Below are 17849 nucleotides of genomic sequence, written 5' to 3'. Positions count from 1 at the left end.
TTCAAGAGTTCGAGTTATGGAGAACTTCGAGTTGTAGAATTCGAGCTGTAGTTTTGAGTATATATATGTTGATATTCCAGTAGTAGCCAGAGTATTTAATATTTGGAACCATTCCATCATAGAGAATACTTACCACTCTTAGATTAAATTTTTATTAAAAGATACACATACTAGTATATTGTTCAGTTATAATTCTCTCCAACATATTATATTTCCTGTTTTATTTTTACAATCGATTAATTTCGATCAAAAAATTAATCGATTTACAATTTTTATTAAAAATATATAAAGATATATATTCATATTTTTAATACAAATATTTACCAATACATGTTCTAACGTACTCTCTTCGCCACTCTCATTTCACAGGTGCTCGAAAATCTGGTACATTGTGCCGATTTAAGTAATCCAACCAAACCGTTGCCATTGTACAAACGCTGGGTCAGCCTACTTATGGAGGAGTTCTTTTTGCAGGGCGATAAAGAACGTGAATCGGGCATGGACATTAGTCCCATGTGTGATCGTCATAATGCCACAATCGAAAAATCGCAGGTCGGATTTATCGATTATATTGTGCATCCATTGTGGGAGACATGGGCCGATCTGGTGCATCCCGATGCACAGGATATACTTGATACGCTTGAAGAGAATAGAGACTATTATCAGAGTATGATACCACCATCACCACCACCATCGGCGGCCGACGATCAACCCTCCGACGATAAGATACGATTTCAAGTGAGTTGCTGAGAAAATAACAAAAAAATAAAATCAGTAGAAAAATAATATACCATAGTCACACTAACACCAATGGCCGCAGATAGAACAGTAGTGCGTTACTTGAATCAAACAATATGCGATTGACAGGCGCGGAGAGGTGCAGCAGCATGCTATATGCAAATTCGAGAAAAATTAAATAAAAAGTTGAAAATTGACTCATTAGCTAATTCAGTGCATTTAGAAAGGCTACACCTCCTCGTGGCTGCAGTTCGCTTTCATAAGTGAAAAACTCTATTAACTCATACAATTCGCTGTTGCAGGTAACACTTGAAGAGTCCGATCAAGAGAATCTAGCCGAACTGGAAGAGTGTGATGAAAGTGAGCATAACAAACCGGAAGCGGCCACTGTGACGACGGCGTCGGGGAGTGAGAATCAAAGCCATCACGGTGGAATGTGACGGAGAGTAGCGGGACTATGTAAGAAAATCACCGAAAAGGCGCAAAATTTTTTGCTAATACGTTAGTAACAAACCAAACCAACTACAAAAACAGCTAGTGAAATAAATAACTAAAATAAAAATGCCAAAAAAACACAAAAAAAAAACCAAAAAAAAAATACATAAAATTTAAAATCTTAAAAAAATGCAATTTTTTGCAACCAAAAAAATACAAAAAAGAAAAAACAAAACAAACGTGCTGAGTTGAAGGACAAAATGTTTAAAAGGAAGACATAAAGCGGAAGCAAATGAAAGCATACATACATACATAAAATATAAATTTAGAAATTTCATAGTAGCATAGCCAAGACAAAGAAGAAGATGAAGAAGAAGAGGAGAAAAAAATTACAAAAGAATAAAAATCAACATACATATACATACATATAACGATAAATACATGCAGAAAATGGATAATTTTACTTTAAAACTAAAGAAAACAAAACAAGAAATTGCCAAAAAGCAATAATTAACAATGAAACACGGAGTGTAAAGAATGCAAAAAACACTCAAACACACACATACATACACTCACACAACACATTCAGCACAAATGTATGACAAACAAAATGCAACTACAACAAAGACAAGCGCATGTTTACAACAAACATACAGCCATACCATATACACACAAACATACAAAGCATACAGATGAATATAGAAAATCATAAAGCACATTTATTTGCGGAAAACCTCACACAAAACAAGAAAATTATTTAGTAAACTCTGTTTTTTACAATTTCAAAACCGCTGCAGCATAATTTCATTAATTTCATACATTTGCAAAATTAGAAAAAAATTTATTAAAAACTACAGTTAAGACAAAATGGTAGCCAAACAAAGTCAAATATGCTTGCCATTCAAGAAATATAATTTAACACAAAGGCATTGCTGGACACATAACTATGCAAAACTAACTAGAAAAGTATAAAAATAAATAAAGACAAGACGAAACGCAAGGTTGTAATTCAAAAACAAAAAGTTTTTAAACATTTTTCATGCTGAAAATGGAAAATACTAACACAATAGTAGCGGCTGAACACACCGAATAGCGTTATAACTGACCCCGCACGCCTTGTACGGTTTTAATTTCAAACGCATAACATTTTTTTTAAATAATTTTTTAAAAATTCCAATCAAAAATATTTACACAAAAAATGGCTGCAGTTGCAATGAAAACAACTTGACTATGAAACCTACTGGCAATTTTAAAACAACTTGACGCAAGCCTAAATAATATTACATACTTAACGGTAAATGCAAAAATAGTAAAAGATAAATCAATGTATGAAATAGGTTCCAAACGAAAATTGTTCGAAAAATTTCAAAATTATACTTAAATGCTGAGTTATGAATGTAGCATTGCTGCGAAAGATATTCAATAGAGAGCTGACAAAAATTTTATTTAAAAATATTTTAAATTAATTTAAAAAAAAATGTGGTTTGAAATGTGCATGCTTATGTATTTTTAATTTAATTTTTTAATTTGTTATTTATTTGATGAACTCTCTATATATTTTTTCTTTTTTGAACAGAAAAGTTGCGAAAATGTAAACTTTTTTATTTTTTTTATTTTATTATAATATTTTATTTTTATTTTTTATTTATTTTAGTTTTAACATTTTATTTATTTTTGTTGAAATTATGTTATTTTATTAAAATGCAAATGCAAAGTGAATTTTGAAAATTATATCGAATTGAAAATGAAGAAATACATACAAAATACTGAAATGTTACATTGAAAAACAGCGCGCATGTATTCAATATATTTTTAAGAAAATAAGACGTACACAGCTAAGGCACAGCGAACAGGCTGGAGTAAGGACAGAAAAACAATAATTATTTTATTAATTTATATAAAAAAAATTGAAAACATTAAAAATAACTACATTGCTGCTGTTCTTAATTCAAATAGGCTTGGAGAGAATGGAACTTAAAATAATTAAAGTATTTATATCCAAAAAATACGAACTAAATTAAAACAACACTTTTGGCATGCAAAACAGTTAGTACAATTTATTTTAATTAGACAATTTTTTTTTATATTTTTTTATTAATTTTTTTGAACAATAGGGTTGCCAGTTTAAAAAAATTATAAAAATAAAAACTTATTAAAAAATGGCCGCAATAAAACATATTAAATAGGAAAAAGATTTCTGAAATTTAATATTTGTTCAAAAATTTGTATGTCTGTTCAAAAAATGATTTTTAACGAAAGTTTTTAAAGTTCTTTGCTGCAAAAAAAAATTAAATTTTCAGTATAAATTTATTTTTAATTTATTTTTCTTAATGTTTCATTTTTTTTCAAATTTCAATTTGATTAAAAATGTTCCCTAATTTATTAAAAACTATTTTGAATATTATTTTCAACATTTAAAAAAAAAAAGTTTACGATATGAATATTAATTTTGATTATATTTGATTATTTTGATATTATATTTGGATGTTTGGTGAAAAGTGAATAGAAAAAATTTTGCAGACAAAATAATTATTATTAGAATTTCAAAATTACATGTGTAATTGACAATTTTTCTCAATAAATTTATTGCTACATTTTTTCTAAAATAAAAAAAAATTATATTAAATTCACTTTATTAAAAATTAGAAAAAAATTTAATGAACATTGTATGAAAAAGATTTCGTAATTTTTTAAAAACTATTTAGAAAATTATTTTGAACATTTTTGAAGACTTCAAAACCTGATGTTATTCAAATAAGCAGTAAATGCCAAGAAGTAAATATTGATAAATTATTTTAATATTTTAATTTAAAAATACAACTTTTTGTTTATTTCAAACTCGATTAATACCTTATTTTTTATTAATTTAATTTTATTTTATTTTATTTCTTCTTTAATCAATTTAATCACAATTTTTAATAGAAAAAACAGCTAAAATTTTTTTCACTTGATACCAGATTGATTTAAAAATAATATGAAATAAAATATTACAATTCTGTAGCATAAAATTAGTAATGACTACCATGCAGCCCATTTTTTTGTTATTTTATAGAAAACATTTTTTTGTTCAACAATAGTGCAAATGGAAACTCAAATCAAAACTCTAGATATATGAAATTAAGTGCTAAAAAACTCATTATGTGTCATACATTGAGCAAAGTTTGCTAAATAATTGCATTACAGTCATCAGCAACAACACACACAGATAGACAGAAACACACTGAAACACTATAGCTGTAAAACTAATGAATTAGAAGTCACATGTGTTTGTGACAACAAAAGGTAATTTATGTACATACGATATATGAAATATATGAAATTTTCCCTCTAAAAGCAAAAGCAAGACTTAATAAAAAAGCTAAAGTGTTGAACTCGAATTTACTAGGGAATGGGAGAGAAAATATTGTTTTTTTTTTTAGAAAATATAAATTTAAAACTACTAGTAAACTGTGCAAAATATAATAAAGTGAAGCCAGGCTAAAGAGAGTGTGGCTAAATGTGTAACTTTCTAGCTAAACACAAAAAGAAAAAACTGAAAAATTGTAATTCAACATTTTTTAATTATTTAAATATTACAAAAAAAAAAAAAACAAAACATTATTATTATTAAATTAAAAGCAACTTAAGCAAGGCTAATTAGTAAAAAGTGAAAATACTATAATAACTGTAATATAAAAGATTCGAACCGAAACAAAATGTGAGTAGATTAATACTGTTTATGTGACACAAAAAACAAAAACAAAAACTAAGTAAAATAATACAAATGAAATTAATATTGAATTGTAATTGTAATTGTAATTGAAGATGTATTTAAATTGAAAATGATAATGAAAATGAGAAACCACCCACCTGCTGGGCGGTGTGTTGAATTTGTAGCTTCCACACTTCCTTTCCACCACAAATAAGTCTTCGCATATTTTTAAGTTGAATGGCGTTTTAAGCATAATAAATTACATATGTATGTGTAGCAGTTGAAAAAAAAAAACAAAAAACAAAAAACAGCAAACAAATGCAAAGCAAAAAACACTAAAAATAATTAAAATTATTAAAATTCTTTAAATGTGTGTGTAAAAATAATAATTTTATGAGATAAAGCAATTTAAATGAGAAACTGCATGTACGTTTGAGACGGAACAGCTGTCAGTTTAGCCACATTTTACTACAGCAAAACTGTATGTTTACACATTTACTTTAAAGAAAAATAATTTTTTAAATTTTTAATTTTTTTTTAATTTTTTGTTTAAAAATTTTTTATACTCTTTTAATGAATGACAATAGAAAATGCACAAAATGCGCAAAAGCATATGTTTTTAACAGCAAAAAACGATATACATACATACACACATATAACTAAATAATTAATAAATGAAACGGTGCAAAATAAGTTGACAAAAGAAAAATAAGAAAAACAAAATATTACAGTCAAAGCAAGTAAGCAGTAAGCACCTAAGCTAATGAAAAAAACAGAATTATAATATTTTTGATAAAGCTTGCTAAGTGCAGGACACTTTCGGCGTGTTAACAATGAAATACAACACTGCGTCAACAGCCACGAGCGCACTGTTGCATTTTGCTTGCTGAACTGCTGAGAAGCGCTACAATGCAACACGATTTTAGTTAAAAAAAAAAACATTTTTGTTTTTTATTTTATTTTATTTTTCCTTAATAGCATAAGTGCGAGCAAACACACACACATACACACATACATACATATATATATATATTTATTAAATCTTATTATAATTGCTTGTAATGTGGTTATTGTTATATTAACACGTAATTCTTAATTTTAATTTTCGTTGACAGGGCAGGATCCCGCTCTTTTACATACATACAAAAATATATGTGTATGCGTGTGCCACACATTGTTCGGTGGCACAACTACATACATATGTTATATACGCTTAGAATATAAATAAAATTGTTTGTTTGTGTATTGCCAACTATTTGCGAATTATGTTTTTTTTTTGTGAATGAAGAGAATGTTTTAAACATTGCAAGTTCATGGCGCGCATACAATTGAAATGTTTATGTAAATTAATGAAATAATTTTGTTGTTTAATTGCATATAATTAAATAATAGCAACAACAACAACAACAAATGTAATGAAAGCAACACAAGCAAAGCAAACAAGCACCTTGATGGTCTAAAAATATCATTTAAATAATAATAAACAAAAATTATAAAAATAATGTAAAAAAAAAAAAAAACAATTTTTATTTTTAAAATTTATTTAAAAAAAAACAAATTGTATAAAAATAAAATTTGTGTACTACAAAACACATACTAAATATGAAAAAAAGCATACAAACAGATTGAATTCTCTAGCAATTAAGACTAATTAATTAAATTAAATTAATTTGAATTGAATAAACAAAATGTAATAACAATTGGTTGATCATTTTTTGATAAAACTTGCGAAAAGCACACGCACACGCGCATAGCTCACACATACATATATACTCATATATTAGTCGTTTTGTTTTTAGTATGGTTGTAAAATGAGTCCGTATCTCCAGTTTTCATGTAGTACCTACACAAACAAAGCAAAATGTGATTAGCAACCAGGCACCCAGTATACACAGCAAGCAAGAGCAGAGTTATTATTATCATTTATTTTTACTTTTGCCGGAAGCCAGTTAAGCAATAATTTGTACGGGATATTGGAGCTCAGCAACCAGACACCCGTGCCGTACATGCCACTTCTTGTATAGGTAACACGTCGCCATAGCAGTCTCACACATATCCCAACAGCAAAGACCTGAAAATACGAAATTCAGGATTTCTACCAGGAACCCAGAAGGCCGTAGTAGGTATTTCGAGAACCGTTAGGTGAACCTGAGACGCACAGCCTTTGTCACCCCATAAGCACAATTTCTGCAACAAAGGGTTTGGCCTGGCTAAGACAGATGGCTAAGATATATTAAGTTTTCTGTTTAAGTTTTTCCACGTTTTTTACGATATTTTTTTAAATATAAATGCAACGGAACCGGAAATATCTTTTGTAAAAATCCATCGTCAGCGCCTGCATGTAAAAGTAAATGAAACCTCTTTTGAGAAACTGTATAATATACAAACAGACTAATTAATAAAATAAAAATTGGCTGAACAATATATTTATTGGCTATTTGGGCTGTAGGTAGTGAAGCTGCTTCGAAATTTTTAATCTGTTTAAATTCACGAAAATGTAGTGCTGTAGGTGTTGAAATTTCCTTTCATATTTAACCAGAATCATCAAAATCGGTTCAAATTTACAGGAGTTATAACCATTCAAAGTGTTAGTGTCATATTAAAGGGGAATGCTCATCCTTGCTGTCCTCGCATTTGGAAGCGCATAAAAACGGTAATTAAGCTGGAAGTTGAGAATATTTTCTGCTCTAAACTTAATTTGGATATCTATTAATGCGAAACAAGTTAGAAAAAGTGTGTGCTTTTGAAAATTTTATGAGAAATTTCGATTTCAAATACCTCATATTAATATTTTATTTTCCAAATTGCGACCACTTCCGTTCTCCAAATCATATAGATATATACATGAAAATGGTGTAGAATTCTTCATTCAGGCTACAAGAATATATAAACGTTTTTACTAACTTCCTGGCATGATACAATTTTATTGCAAAACAAACACGAAATTGACTCTCAAACTGTCGGAAATAAGGGCTTAAAATTGAAATATTTGAAGAGTTAGAATTCTGCAAAGTATCTCAACACAATAACTTTTCATGCGACACACAAATTTGCTAAAATGCAGATTTCTACTAGGCACCCAGAAATGACAGTAGGTGGATTTCTGGCTGATACTGTTAACGCACTGTTAACTGTGCAGACTGTTATGTTAGCAGACAGTAGAATGTTATTGTCCATGTTAAGCCACTGCAAAGAGTGCAGAAAGCATGTAATCACACTTTTTGCCAAAACTTCGCGGTTTCTTAATATTTTTCGAGGTTTTTTTTTGTTTAAATTCTTGCATTAATTTGGCGAAAAATTATAAGAACAAATTCCATGGTCAAGTGATTAAAATTAATAAATATTTAATAATACAATATAGTACTATCTTTGCTGTTAGTAGGCTTCCAAACTATTACAAAAAATGGAGCTACTTAACATTAATGGTACTCAGAATAATCTGCAGGCCTCCCTGCAACTTTCTATGCCCATAATGTACAAATAAAGTTAGCATTTGCTGGTGTTTGATGCCGTTTTCTCATATTTGTTGCCGATTGCAACATATTTTAATTTTTTATAAATGTTTACAGTGCAACAACAACAATTATTTTTTTATACACTTGTGGGCCAAGCGATTCTGAAGAGACCAGTAAAAACCGCATGGCTCTAAGTGCCTCCGTTTGGCCACAATTCGCATTTTTCTATTTCGCAGCCACCTACTGTCTGCTCCTGGTTGCCTGGTGGAAATCCCAGTTTTTCGCAGCAAATTGAAATGCATTTTTTCGCAGCGGACGTCGGCAGCGCCGGACAGCAGCGAAACAAAAAATGTTTATAACTTTTGAACCAGCGGTTGGATTTTGGTGATCTAAATTTTGAATTTTGCAGAAACGCATTGGCTACAATCCCGACTAAGTGAACTTAACTTGTTGGTTACCAGAGAATTTATAAAATTAAAAATGTGATGCAAATCGCGAATTTTCATGGAAATTATACATAAAATGAATTCTTTTGCTTAAATGTGTCTCAGAAAATGGTGATAGCAGTTACTGCGTGTCATTAGCCATCCATTGAATGCCTCACTTGTTCAATAAAACAAATTTTGTTTATAATATTTTACTTTTATTGTTTGTGTTTAATTAAATTATTTATTAGACAATATACGCAATATTCTGTTGTTTGAACGAATGGTTTTGTTTGCTACACAATAAATAATAATTTTCTACCTTAATTTTATATTCGTCTTTTCTGCTCTGCACGTGCAAACGCTGCTTGATGCACCGAAATGTGTTCGATATTGGTGTTACCATATCGTTAATTCATGAAATATTTCATAGAATTTGATGTGCTCATTTAATGTAGAAAAGCATGTAGTTTCTATATTTGCAAGTTAGATCGCCAAATTCCGACGTTTTAGCCACTTTTTCGCTGGAAGTTTGCTATTTGACGCATATTTTTAATTTTATAAACTCGTTGGTAATTCCAAGAATAAATCTTCTTATCTGGGATTTAAGCGCATGCGATTCTGCAAATTTTGGCATTTTTAGTTTTTTGCTACGACCACTGGTTTTAAAGTTATAAGCGTTTTTGTGTTTGGCAGCCACCTACTGCCTGCTCCTGGTCGCCTAGTAGAAATCCCAGTTTTTCGCACCAAATTGAAAGGCACTTTTCTGCAGTGACGCCGGCAGAGCGGCAGAGCTACCGCTGGTGTTGCATATGCAAAGGGGCAAATTTGAATTACCGGAAATGGGAAGTGGTGGGACCGGAAATCACCACCGGGCGGGAAGCGGATATGAGCCACGTCCGGTTTCCGGCCCCCAACTTCCGGTCTGGACCCCAAACCGGAAGTGAGACCCTGTTATTTTCATTTCCGGTTTCCGGTCCGAGTCGACTTCCTGCCCCGCCACTACCCGCTTCCGGTAATTCAAATTTGCCCCTTTGCATATGCAACACCAAAGTGCGATGCCCGGCGCCTCTGCCGGCGCCGCTGCCAAAAAACATGCATTTCAATTTGCTGCGAAAATCTGGGATTTCCACCAGGCGACCAGGAGCAGGCAGTAGGTGGCTGCGAAATTGAAAAATGCGAATTGTGGCCAAACGGAGGCACTTAGAGCCATGCAGTTTTTACTGGTCTCTTCAGAATCGCATGGCCCACAAGTGTATAAATAAATAGTTGTTGGTGTTGCACTTTAAACGTTTATAAAAAATTAAAATATGTTGCAATCGGCAACAAATATGAGAAAACAGCATCAAACACCAGCAAATGCTAACTTTATTTGGACATTATGGGCATAGAAAGTTGCAGGGAGGCCTGCAGATTATTCTGAGTACCATTAATGTTAAGTAGCTCCATTTTTTGTAAAAGTTTGAAAGCCTACTAACAGCAAAGATAGTACTATGTTATATCATTAAATATTTATTTAATTTTAATCACTTGGCCATGGAATTTGTTCTTATAATTTTTCGCCAAATTAATGCAACAATTTAAACAAAAAAAACCTCGAAAAATATTAAGAAACCACCAAGTTTTGGCAAAAAGTGTGATTACATGCTTTCTGCACTCTTTGCAGTGGCTTAACATGGACAATAACATTCTACTGTCCGCTAACATAACAGTCTGCACAGTTAACAGTGCGTTAACAGTATCAGGCAGAAATCCACCTGCTGTCATTTCTGGATGCCTGGTAGAAATCTGCATTTTGGCAAATTTGTGTGTCGCATGAAAAGTTATTGTGATGAGATACTTTGCAGAATTCTAAGTCTTCAAATAACTCCGGTAAATCTGAATAGATTTTGATTATTTTGGTGGAATATGAAAGGAAATTTGAAATCCTACAACACTGTTGTATTCAATTAAAAGTAGACGTGTCAATATCGGAATAGAGTTTTAACTTCAACAAATAATGATTCGAAACAGAATATATAATGGCTAAAATGCGAAATCTACCTACCCATACGTAAAAAGCTTCCAATTATTATTTTGAACTCCTTCTAAAACTCCTTGCATCGATTGCACCGAAAAACAATTACTCAATTACTTACTTTGCCCAACATCTCGATAAATATTCAAATAAAGTTTGTAAAGTTGTTTTTAAATGTATTTTTATGCAATTTTCTACAAAGATTTACTTATTCTATATAACTTACAAAATTAAATTTGTATGTGATTTTTTTTTGAAAACACTTGGAGAAGATTATATTAAACTGGAAATATAATAATAAAAGATTTAATTAGAAATATATACTGTTGCGAAAATAGCATTTAAGTCCTGGCATAACATTTCTCCTTACATATGGCATTTCCAATCTAAATATCCAATCTCTTTGCTGTAATTAGTAAAAAATAAATCATTAGTGATGTATAATTGCATATTAAAAGATAAATAATATAAATATTAGAGTATTTGTACTTCATTAAAAATCACATTTCGAATATTTGGTCAAATGGTATAGTGAAATAAATCAAAATATTTAGATCAGTTTTCAGTCTCAGATTTTTTTTATATATAAAATTCGAATAATTTAATTCTGCTAATTTAATTTTTCTTCGGATTTTACATTATTTAAAGCCTTTCATCGATTTGATTAGCATAATAAGGTCACTGAAATTTTTCAACTGATTCCATATTAATAAATGTAAAAATTCTAAATTCTTCCTTCAGTAATGGTTTCAAAGCATAGTAAGAAAGTTAAGAAAAATTCTGTTTATCATTTTACTGGAAAATATTATAAGTAATGAGTCTACAAAATAAATATATTAGAGGTTTTGAATAATTTGAATTGTGAAGAAAATTATCGCTACACTTGAAGTATAGAAAACTGTTTAAAACACTTGTTCGAAACACTTACTTTTTCGATAGCGATATATTAACTGTCTCTTCCCACACTAACTGCTCTCTCATAAATCACAAATTTGGGAATGTGAAAAGCTTTGCTTTGTTAAGTTTATTGGCACATACATAGGAAGTAAAAACCGGTACCCCGGAAAGTCTCTAACATGTGTTTTTTTATTCAGCTTCTCTACCCCTATTAGAATTCAGAAAAACTCAGATGTTTACTGCATTCTTCGTAAGGAAAATTAATGATTTTCTCAGTTATTTGAGTTTCTTCAGTTGTTTCTGCGAAACGCAATATAGATGCTATGTCATCCACTTGACAATTAAAACTTGATGATAGAAAGAGCTATTGACTGCGTGATCTCAACTTGGTGGATCGTGGCTTCGAAACATTTCAATACATGATAATGATATGGGTATGATAAGGTGAGAACAACGGCTCTCCGCCAGCAAAAACAAAAATAAACATTCAACTTCAAGGGACAGATTTGTTAAGGAACCAAATAGTTTTGAATTTAGAAAAAAAATATTTTTAATTTCTCGCTTTATTATTAAAAAATTTGACTCATTTATTTAAAATGCCCTTTAACTCAAGTTCAATAATCGGTCATTCTTTCAATTTCTATATTTACACCACGAGAGTCGACATATAAACACGGAATTCAGTCTGTAACATATATTACATGCATACATAGTGTCTATACATATGTAGATAAAATACTATGCTTACATATGTACATACATACAAAGCTTAAATATTCAACAATAACTAAATTTAGTTGTACTAAGGAATTAAAGAATTCTTACCAGTTAGTGAGTATAATGCATACAAGACATAAGAATGATAAATAAATAAAAGTGTTAAGTTAATAAACTAAAAATATAATATGTACATATTTACATACATTATATATAGCATATAGCCAACAACTACATACATAAATAAATAAAGATGTTAGTTTGTGAAAATAAATTATGTAAAATTAGTGCATACAACTACATACATATACAAACACAAATACACACAAATTGGCAGCATAAAATGTCCCAGCTAGTGAGAGGAATACATACATACATACAAACACACAATAAGTGTAAAGGAAATAGTATATTAAGTATGTGTGTGTAATGTCATTAAATATTTGAAAATAAATTGAAATAAATATTAGCGAATAATTGAAGAAAAATAAGCAAAAATTATGAAAATTGTAGGCAAGCAATTCAAATAACGGTGTAAACGGCAAGTAATTAAATAATGATTGATTCAAATACAGACAGAAAAATATGAAAAATTATGAAAAATTATGAAAATAAAAATGTTTAGAAGTGAAAAAAATCGTGAATTGTGCAAAATATGAAATTAAATTAAAAAAATATATATATTAAAATAAACACATGACTGTGACGCTGGCGTTACTTATTGAAGAAATTTAGATTTTTTGTCAAACAAATTTTACATAAATATGTGTTGCTCTTATTTACATACATACACAAACAAACAGAAATAACTGCATAACTAAGGCATGCAAGCAAATAAAGTACTTTTAGAGTTATCAAAGAAACTTAGAAACTTGAAAGAAAGTGAATACGAGTGATTAAAGTAATGATTTAATATGCTATACTCGAGTGAGCGTGTATTGTTTCAAAGTCTTGAGAGTTATTTAATAAAAGAGCAACAATTATCAATGTGAGATTTATAAACCATTTCGGCGTAGGCAAGACAACTCTACACTCCACTTGTAAGTTAATTCATTAAAACAAGTTTTTTTGTTTGTAAAAAATCTTCAAAATATATACATACACACGCATATGTATATACTTACATACATATGTATAAATATATAAAATATTATAAAAAACATAAATAATTCGAAATTTATTAAGTGTATACAAAGAAAAAGAAAATAAATAATAATAATTGTAAACGTACTAACTAGAAAAGTGAAAGAAAACAGATAAACGTAACAAGCCAAAGTGAAAATTTGGTATAAATCTTAATAAAAAGAGGAAATGATTAAAAAATATACAAAACGATGGTGTTTTTATTAATAAAAATGGCGTGGAACTTTTTGTGACTCAAAACATTTTTGATTAATTTATGCAAAACTCGCTAAATATTGAATGAAGGAGTTCAGAATGATTTCATAATTAATTGAGGGCTTCAAATATTAATGCTTAACGCGGGCATGATAGGAAATAATAAATGATTTACAAATGGTCTTCAAGGATTTTTCTAAAAAAAGAATATTAAATAACAAATTTACTTACTGAAATGTAGTTTTAAAAAATATAAAATTTCTCGACAAACATTTTTGTTGATTCTCAAATTTAGATGCGTTTGAGAATCAACCTTAATTTCACAACTCAAACGTTTGTTTTCAAATGCATTTTAATTTGAAAACATAGCCATTCACAAACCAAAAGGCACATTTTTAATATGAAATTTTCTTTTGTTCTCCATTTGAGAATGTCAAAATCTCAAACATTTTCTCAAATATGAAACGAGAAAATGGTTTTTCTCAAATTGTAAAATGATGGAAACAAATTTGAGAAATAGCCTTTGAGAAACGTTTAAGAAAATGTTTTTTTTTTTCAAATTGCATAAATGTTAAACTTCAAATTGAAAATTAATATTTTCTCCGACGTTTGAGAATTTCAATTCCAATGCTTGTTGGGTTGATACACTGAATAAAGTTTTCCGAATTTAAGTTTTCTCGTCAACACTAATTTTTTTTTTTTGTTTAGTTTCCAAAAAAGCAAAATCAAAAGTAATTTCTAACCTAATGCTGTTAATTTACTTATATATTAAGTATTAGTACATACCTCTCATCAGTGACTATCCCCAACGCTGGTTATGATGAATGCAGCTGGTCCAATATTACTGGAGAAAAAGTTGTTCACAGCACAGTAGAATCACAAAATTTTCACCAATTAATTTTGCGAATGTTGTCCAGTCCTTAGCTGTATGTAAATTCAGGTCCGTTCCGGTTACGAGGTCCTTACTGTCATTGAAAAATTTGGAGAAAAAATCACTTCCCTCTAGCAATTTCTGAAAGAACATTTTTTAATTTAAATTTAGCTAATTCTGTTTAATTCTGTCAATTCTGTAGTTGTTTTGTTTCCTGACTAGAAACCGGATACTTTGCCATGAAACATGTGTTTATAAAAGGTTTTTCAAATAGACCGATAGGTACATTTCTTTGATTTGACATTTCTCTTCAGTAAGGTTTGTCATTTCATCATTGAAGGATATACGATCCAACAACGAGTCGAGATTACTTAACGTACCTCAGAAATTTGGAGTCAGTGGCCTCAACTTTAAGAGCTCTACATACAATGTATGGTCGCCATAAACGTTCTGGCAGATCAACAATTGAGGGTTTAGTGGATCCACAGGCACGTACCAGTGAGACAAATCAGTCTCTCACATGTCGTACTCGAGACGTGGGCATCTCTGTGACATCGTTGTTTCGAATTTTGCTAAAACATCAAGGTCTCCATCCTTACAATATAAAATTGACGCAAGAACTGAGACCAAAAATTTGAAAACGATCCAGATTTTCATCCGGCTCTTTTCTGGCTGAATGGCTTTGTCAATAATCATGAGTCACCATTGATATCCGCAAAATTACGATTTGGTGCGGTTTATGGGCCGGCGGCGTCATTCGGCCGTACTTCTACTGTGATAATCAAGACCGGCAAGTTACAGGAATCGCTACCGCTCAATAATACCAAATGTTTTTGGTCCGAAATGGATGTGGTTCCAACAGGACGACGCCACAGGCCACACAGCGAATGTCACAAACGATTTATTCAAAACCTAAGTTTGGTGAACGTATTCAACTCACGAAATGACAATAACAATAAGAACTTATTCCGCATTTAAAGTCATAAAAAAATAACACAAACCGCAGTAGAGTCTTGGTCGATTAATGGTTTTCAGCAATGTTATGGGCAACATGTTTCCCGCAATAAGGTACTCTAGTTTTCATTACACATATTTTCCGCCTTAAGGAAAAATTAAAATTAGCAAAAAATTTTAACTAAGAAATATTAATCATTGAAGTCTTTGAACTATTGAAGTCTCTAAAATTGCCTCCGGAAGTGTTTAATTGTCGCTGAAATTATAATTCGTTATTTCACTTGTAAAATTAAATAATTTATTCGTATAAAATATATATATGTACCTTAATTTAAATTTTATCTTACAGACTAACAAATTCAGAACAGCATAACAGTGACTCCAAGAGTTAATGCAGACCCAACACGACTCTCGGGAGCCAAGAAGCTAAAAATTCATTTTTCTTAACCAAACAAATTTGTTTACTAATATTAACAATTAAAGTAAATGGAGAACAGCGATAGGGTTAGAAGATTATTTACAGAAAATTCCATCAAACAATTTAAATATTCTCTAAGTAGATGCGCTTAGAAAATATTAAATATAAATAGTTTTATAAAGTTGGACGCAAATGTTGTGTTGAATTTCTAAAATCGGCCAATAATAGGCGACTCATAGGGTTGCACTTTAATGGCGATCACAATAATTATTATTTTTATTAACTATACAATTTATTTAGTTATGTTTCTTTTTGGTTAGACCGAGGGCTAAGTGCAACTTCAAAAAAGCAGCGAAGCATTTTCAGCGAAGTGTTCGACAAATTCGTTTGATATAATTTTTTTTGGTCAAAAAGAACGTTATAGTGACGAGATGAGCGTCTACAGCATTTGACTTATCACGCAGTTTTACACAATTCAAATAGTGTTTAACCCACACTGTTTCCAGCATTCAACGCAGCTCTTTAGTTTCAGGGCTTTCTTTCAGCCGACTTTTTGTTCGCAATTTTACCGGGCCTATAGGTGGGTAGTTCTATGAATACTGGCTCATAACTGGGATCTTCCGGTCGTAAAGCTCGCGATTCGGTGAGCATCATATTGGTGTAATAGGTAAGCGCACGTCTCTGACCCGAGCGATCGACACTGCTGTCAACAGTACTCGCCGCTTTTTCCGTGCTATCCGGCCTTAAGAGCTTGAAAATATTACGTTGTGTTCTCGACTCAGCCACTGTGAGATCTGTTATCGGTTTGCGGACGCTACGATTTTCCTCCACACGTTTGTCACGCAAGAACGACGCCTCCTCAAAACGTGGTATATAGCGTGGTTTACGTGCTTCTTCTTTTAGAGTAGTTGGTTGTTCACTACTACTCGCTGGTGAGCCGCCTACGTTGAAGCCGAAGAATTTCGGCGCTTGCACAGAGATTAACGGTAACAGTGTCTCACGTGCGTAACGCTCTGCACGTTGTAGCAAATCACCGAGACGGAAGGGTAGCAATTGCACAGTGATGACTTCGTCCTGTGAGTTCTGTTTCGGTAGCTCGGGTCCATTGTGTACAGCGATTGGTGTAATTTTAATGATTTCCGGTTTCTTTGTGTCCAACGGTGAGTCTGTGAAGACTATCTCTTTTGCCTTCTTCACACGTGGTGTGGTCGCCTTTAAAACGGGCTCAACAATTTCCTCCGTGGTTACGCCATATTCCTGCAGATTCCGCGCATTCTTAAGCCCCAGACGACGGTCGTTCAAAACGGGTTCGAAAATTTCGGTTGGTTCGACGGATAAACTGCGACTGGATTCACCCACTTCCTTGTCCAGGGAATTGGTGCCTTCGAATATGGGTTGCCAAGGCAAGTCATTGTCAGCGTATGAATTATTTTGGTCTAGTCGGAAACTAGTGCCAAGATTGAAATAGTCTTTACTTTGTTTGGCCGCATCTATGCTATCGGTTTCCAAATTATCTATGCTCTCTTGTCCATTGGAGTCCGGCACCGTAGTGGTGGGCACATTATAAGTACCATATTCATCTTGGTTCTCTAATTCACAATTACCTGTTAAAAGCTTTAGACGCACAGGAGTACCCGATGAAAGCTTGGTCGATGGTTTGCAGAGGGAATGACTACGCCCAAAGCTGTCGGTTAGAATAACCTTATCGATGTCCCAATGCGGTAGTCCCTTAGACAACCAACCACTATAAGATTTGTAGTGTAAACTAAGTGTAGTTGGAAAGCCTAAGGCGGGATGTGGAACAATGATTTTTGAAACAATGTCTCCGGCGAAAAATTCAGAGTCGTCTTTTCTGTAAGCGATATTTTTAATGGTTATCACATTTTAATATAA

At 31.3% G+C, this 17849-nt stretch overlaps 2 protein-coding genes across 25 annotated transcripts in view; one reads left to right on the top strand and one right to left on the bottom strand.

Annotated features, from left to right (window-relative positions):
* Positions 1-2614, top strand: part of LOC105212007 (cAMP-specific 3',5'-cyclic phosphodiesterase) — a 332058-nt gene extending 329444 nt beyond the window's left edge. For 18 of the 19 annotated variants that reach the window (XM_011183738.2, XM_011183740.2, XM_011183739.2 and 15 more), the window contains 2 exons: positions 370-738; positions 1041-2614. In XM_011183738.2, coding sequence (XP_011182040.2) covers positions 370-738; positions 1041-1178 — 507 coding nt within the window. In that variant the 3' untranslated portion in view covers positions 1179-2614. Of the gene's footprint in view, positions 1-369; positions 832-1040 lie in introns of all 19 variants that reach the window. The other variant, XR_008471481.1, reaches the window with a different exon arrangement.
* Positions 2615-13333: 10719 nt separating this feature from the next.
* The window catches only part of Pnliprp1_0 (Pancreatic lipase-related protein 1), a 46929-nt gene continuing 42413 nt past the window's right edge, over positions 13334-17849 (bottom strand). For all 6 annotated transcript variants that reach the window (XM_011183731.3, XM_011183729.3, XM_054232146.1 and 3 more), the window contains one exon: positions 13334-17808. In XM_011183731.3, the coding sequence (XP_011182033.1) occupies positions 16485-17808 (1324 nt within the window). In that variant the 3' untranslated portion in view covers positions 13334-16484. The remainder of the gene's footprint in view (positions 17809-17849) is intronic.

Source organism: Zeugodacus cucurbitae, chromosome 5, assembly GCF_028554725.1.
Source record: "Zeugodacus cucurbitae isolate PBARC_wt_2022May chromosome 5, idZeuCucr1.2, whole genome shotgun sequence".
In the NCBI taxonomy this organism is placed as follows: Eukaryota; Metazoa; Arthropoda; class Insecta; order Diptera; family Tephritidae; genus Zeugodacus; species Zeugodacus cucurbitae.
This window is presented reverse-complemented; position numbering and strand designations above follow the sequence as displayed.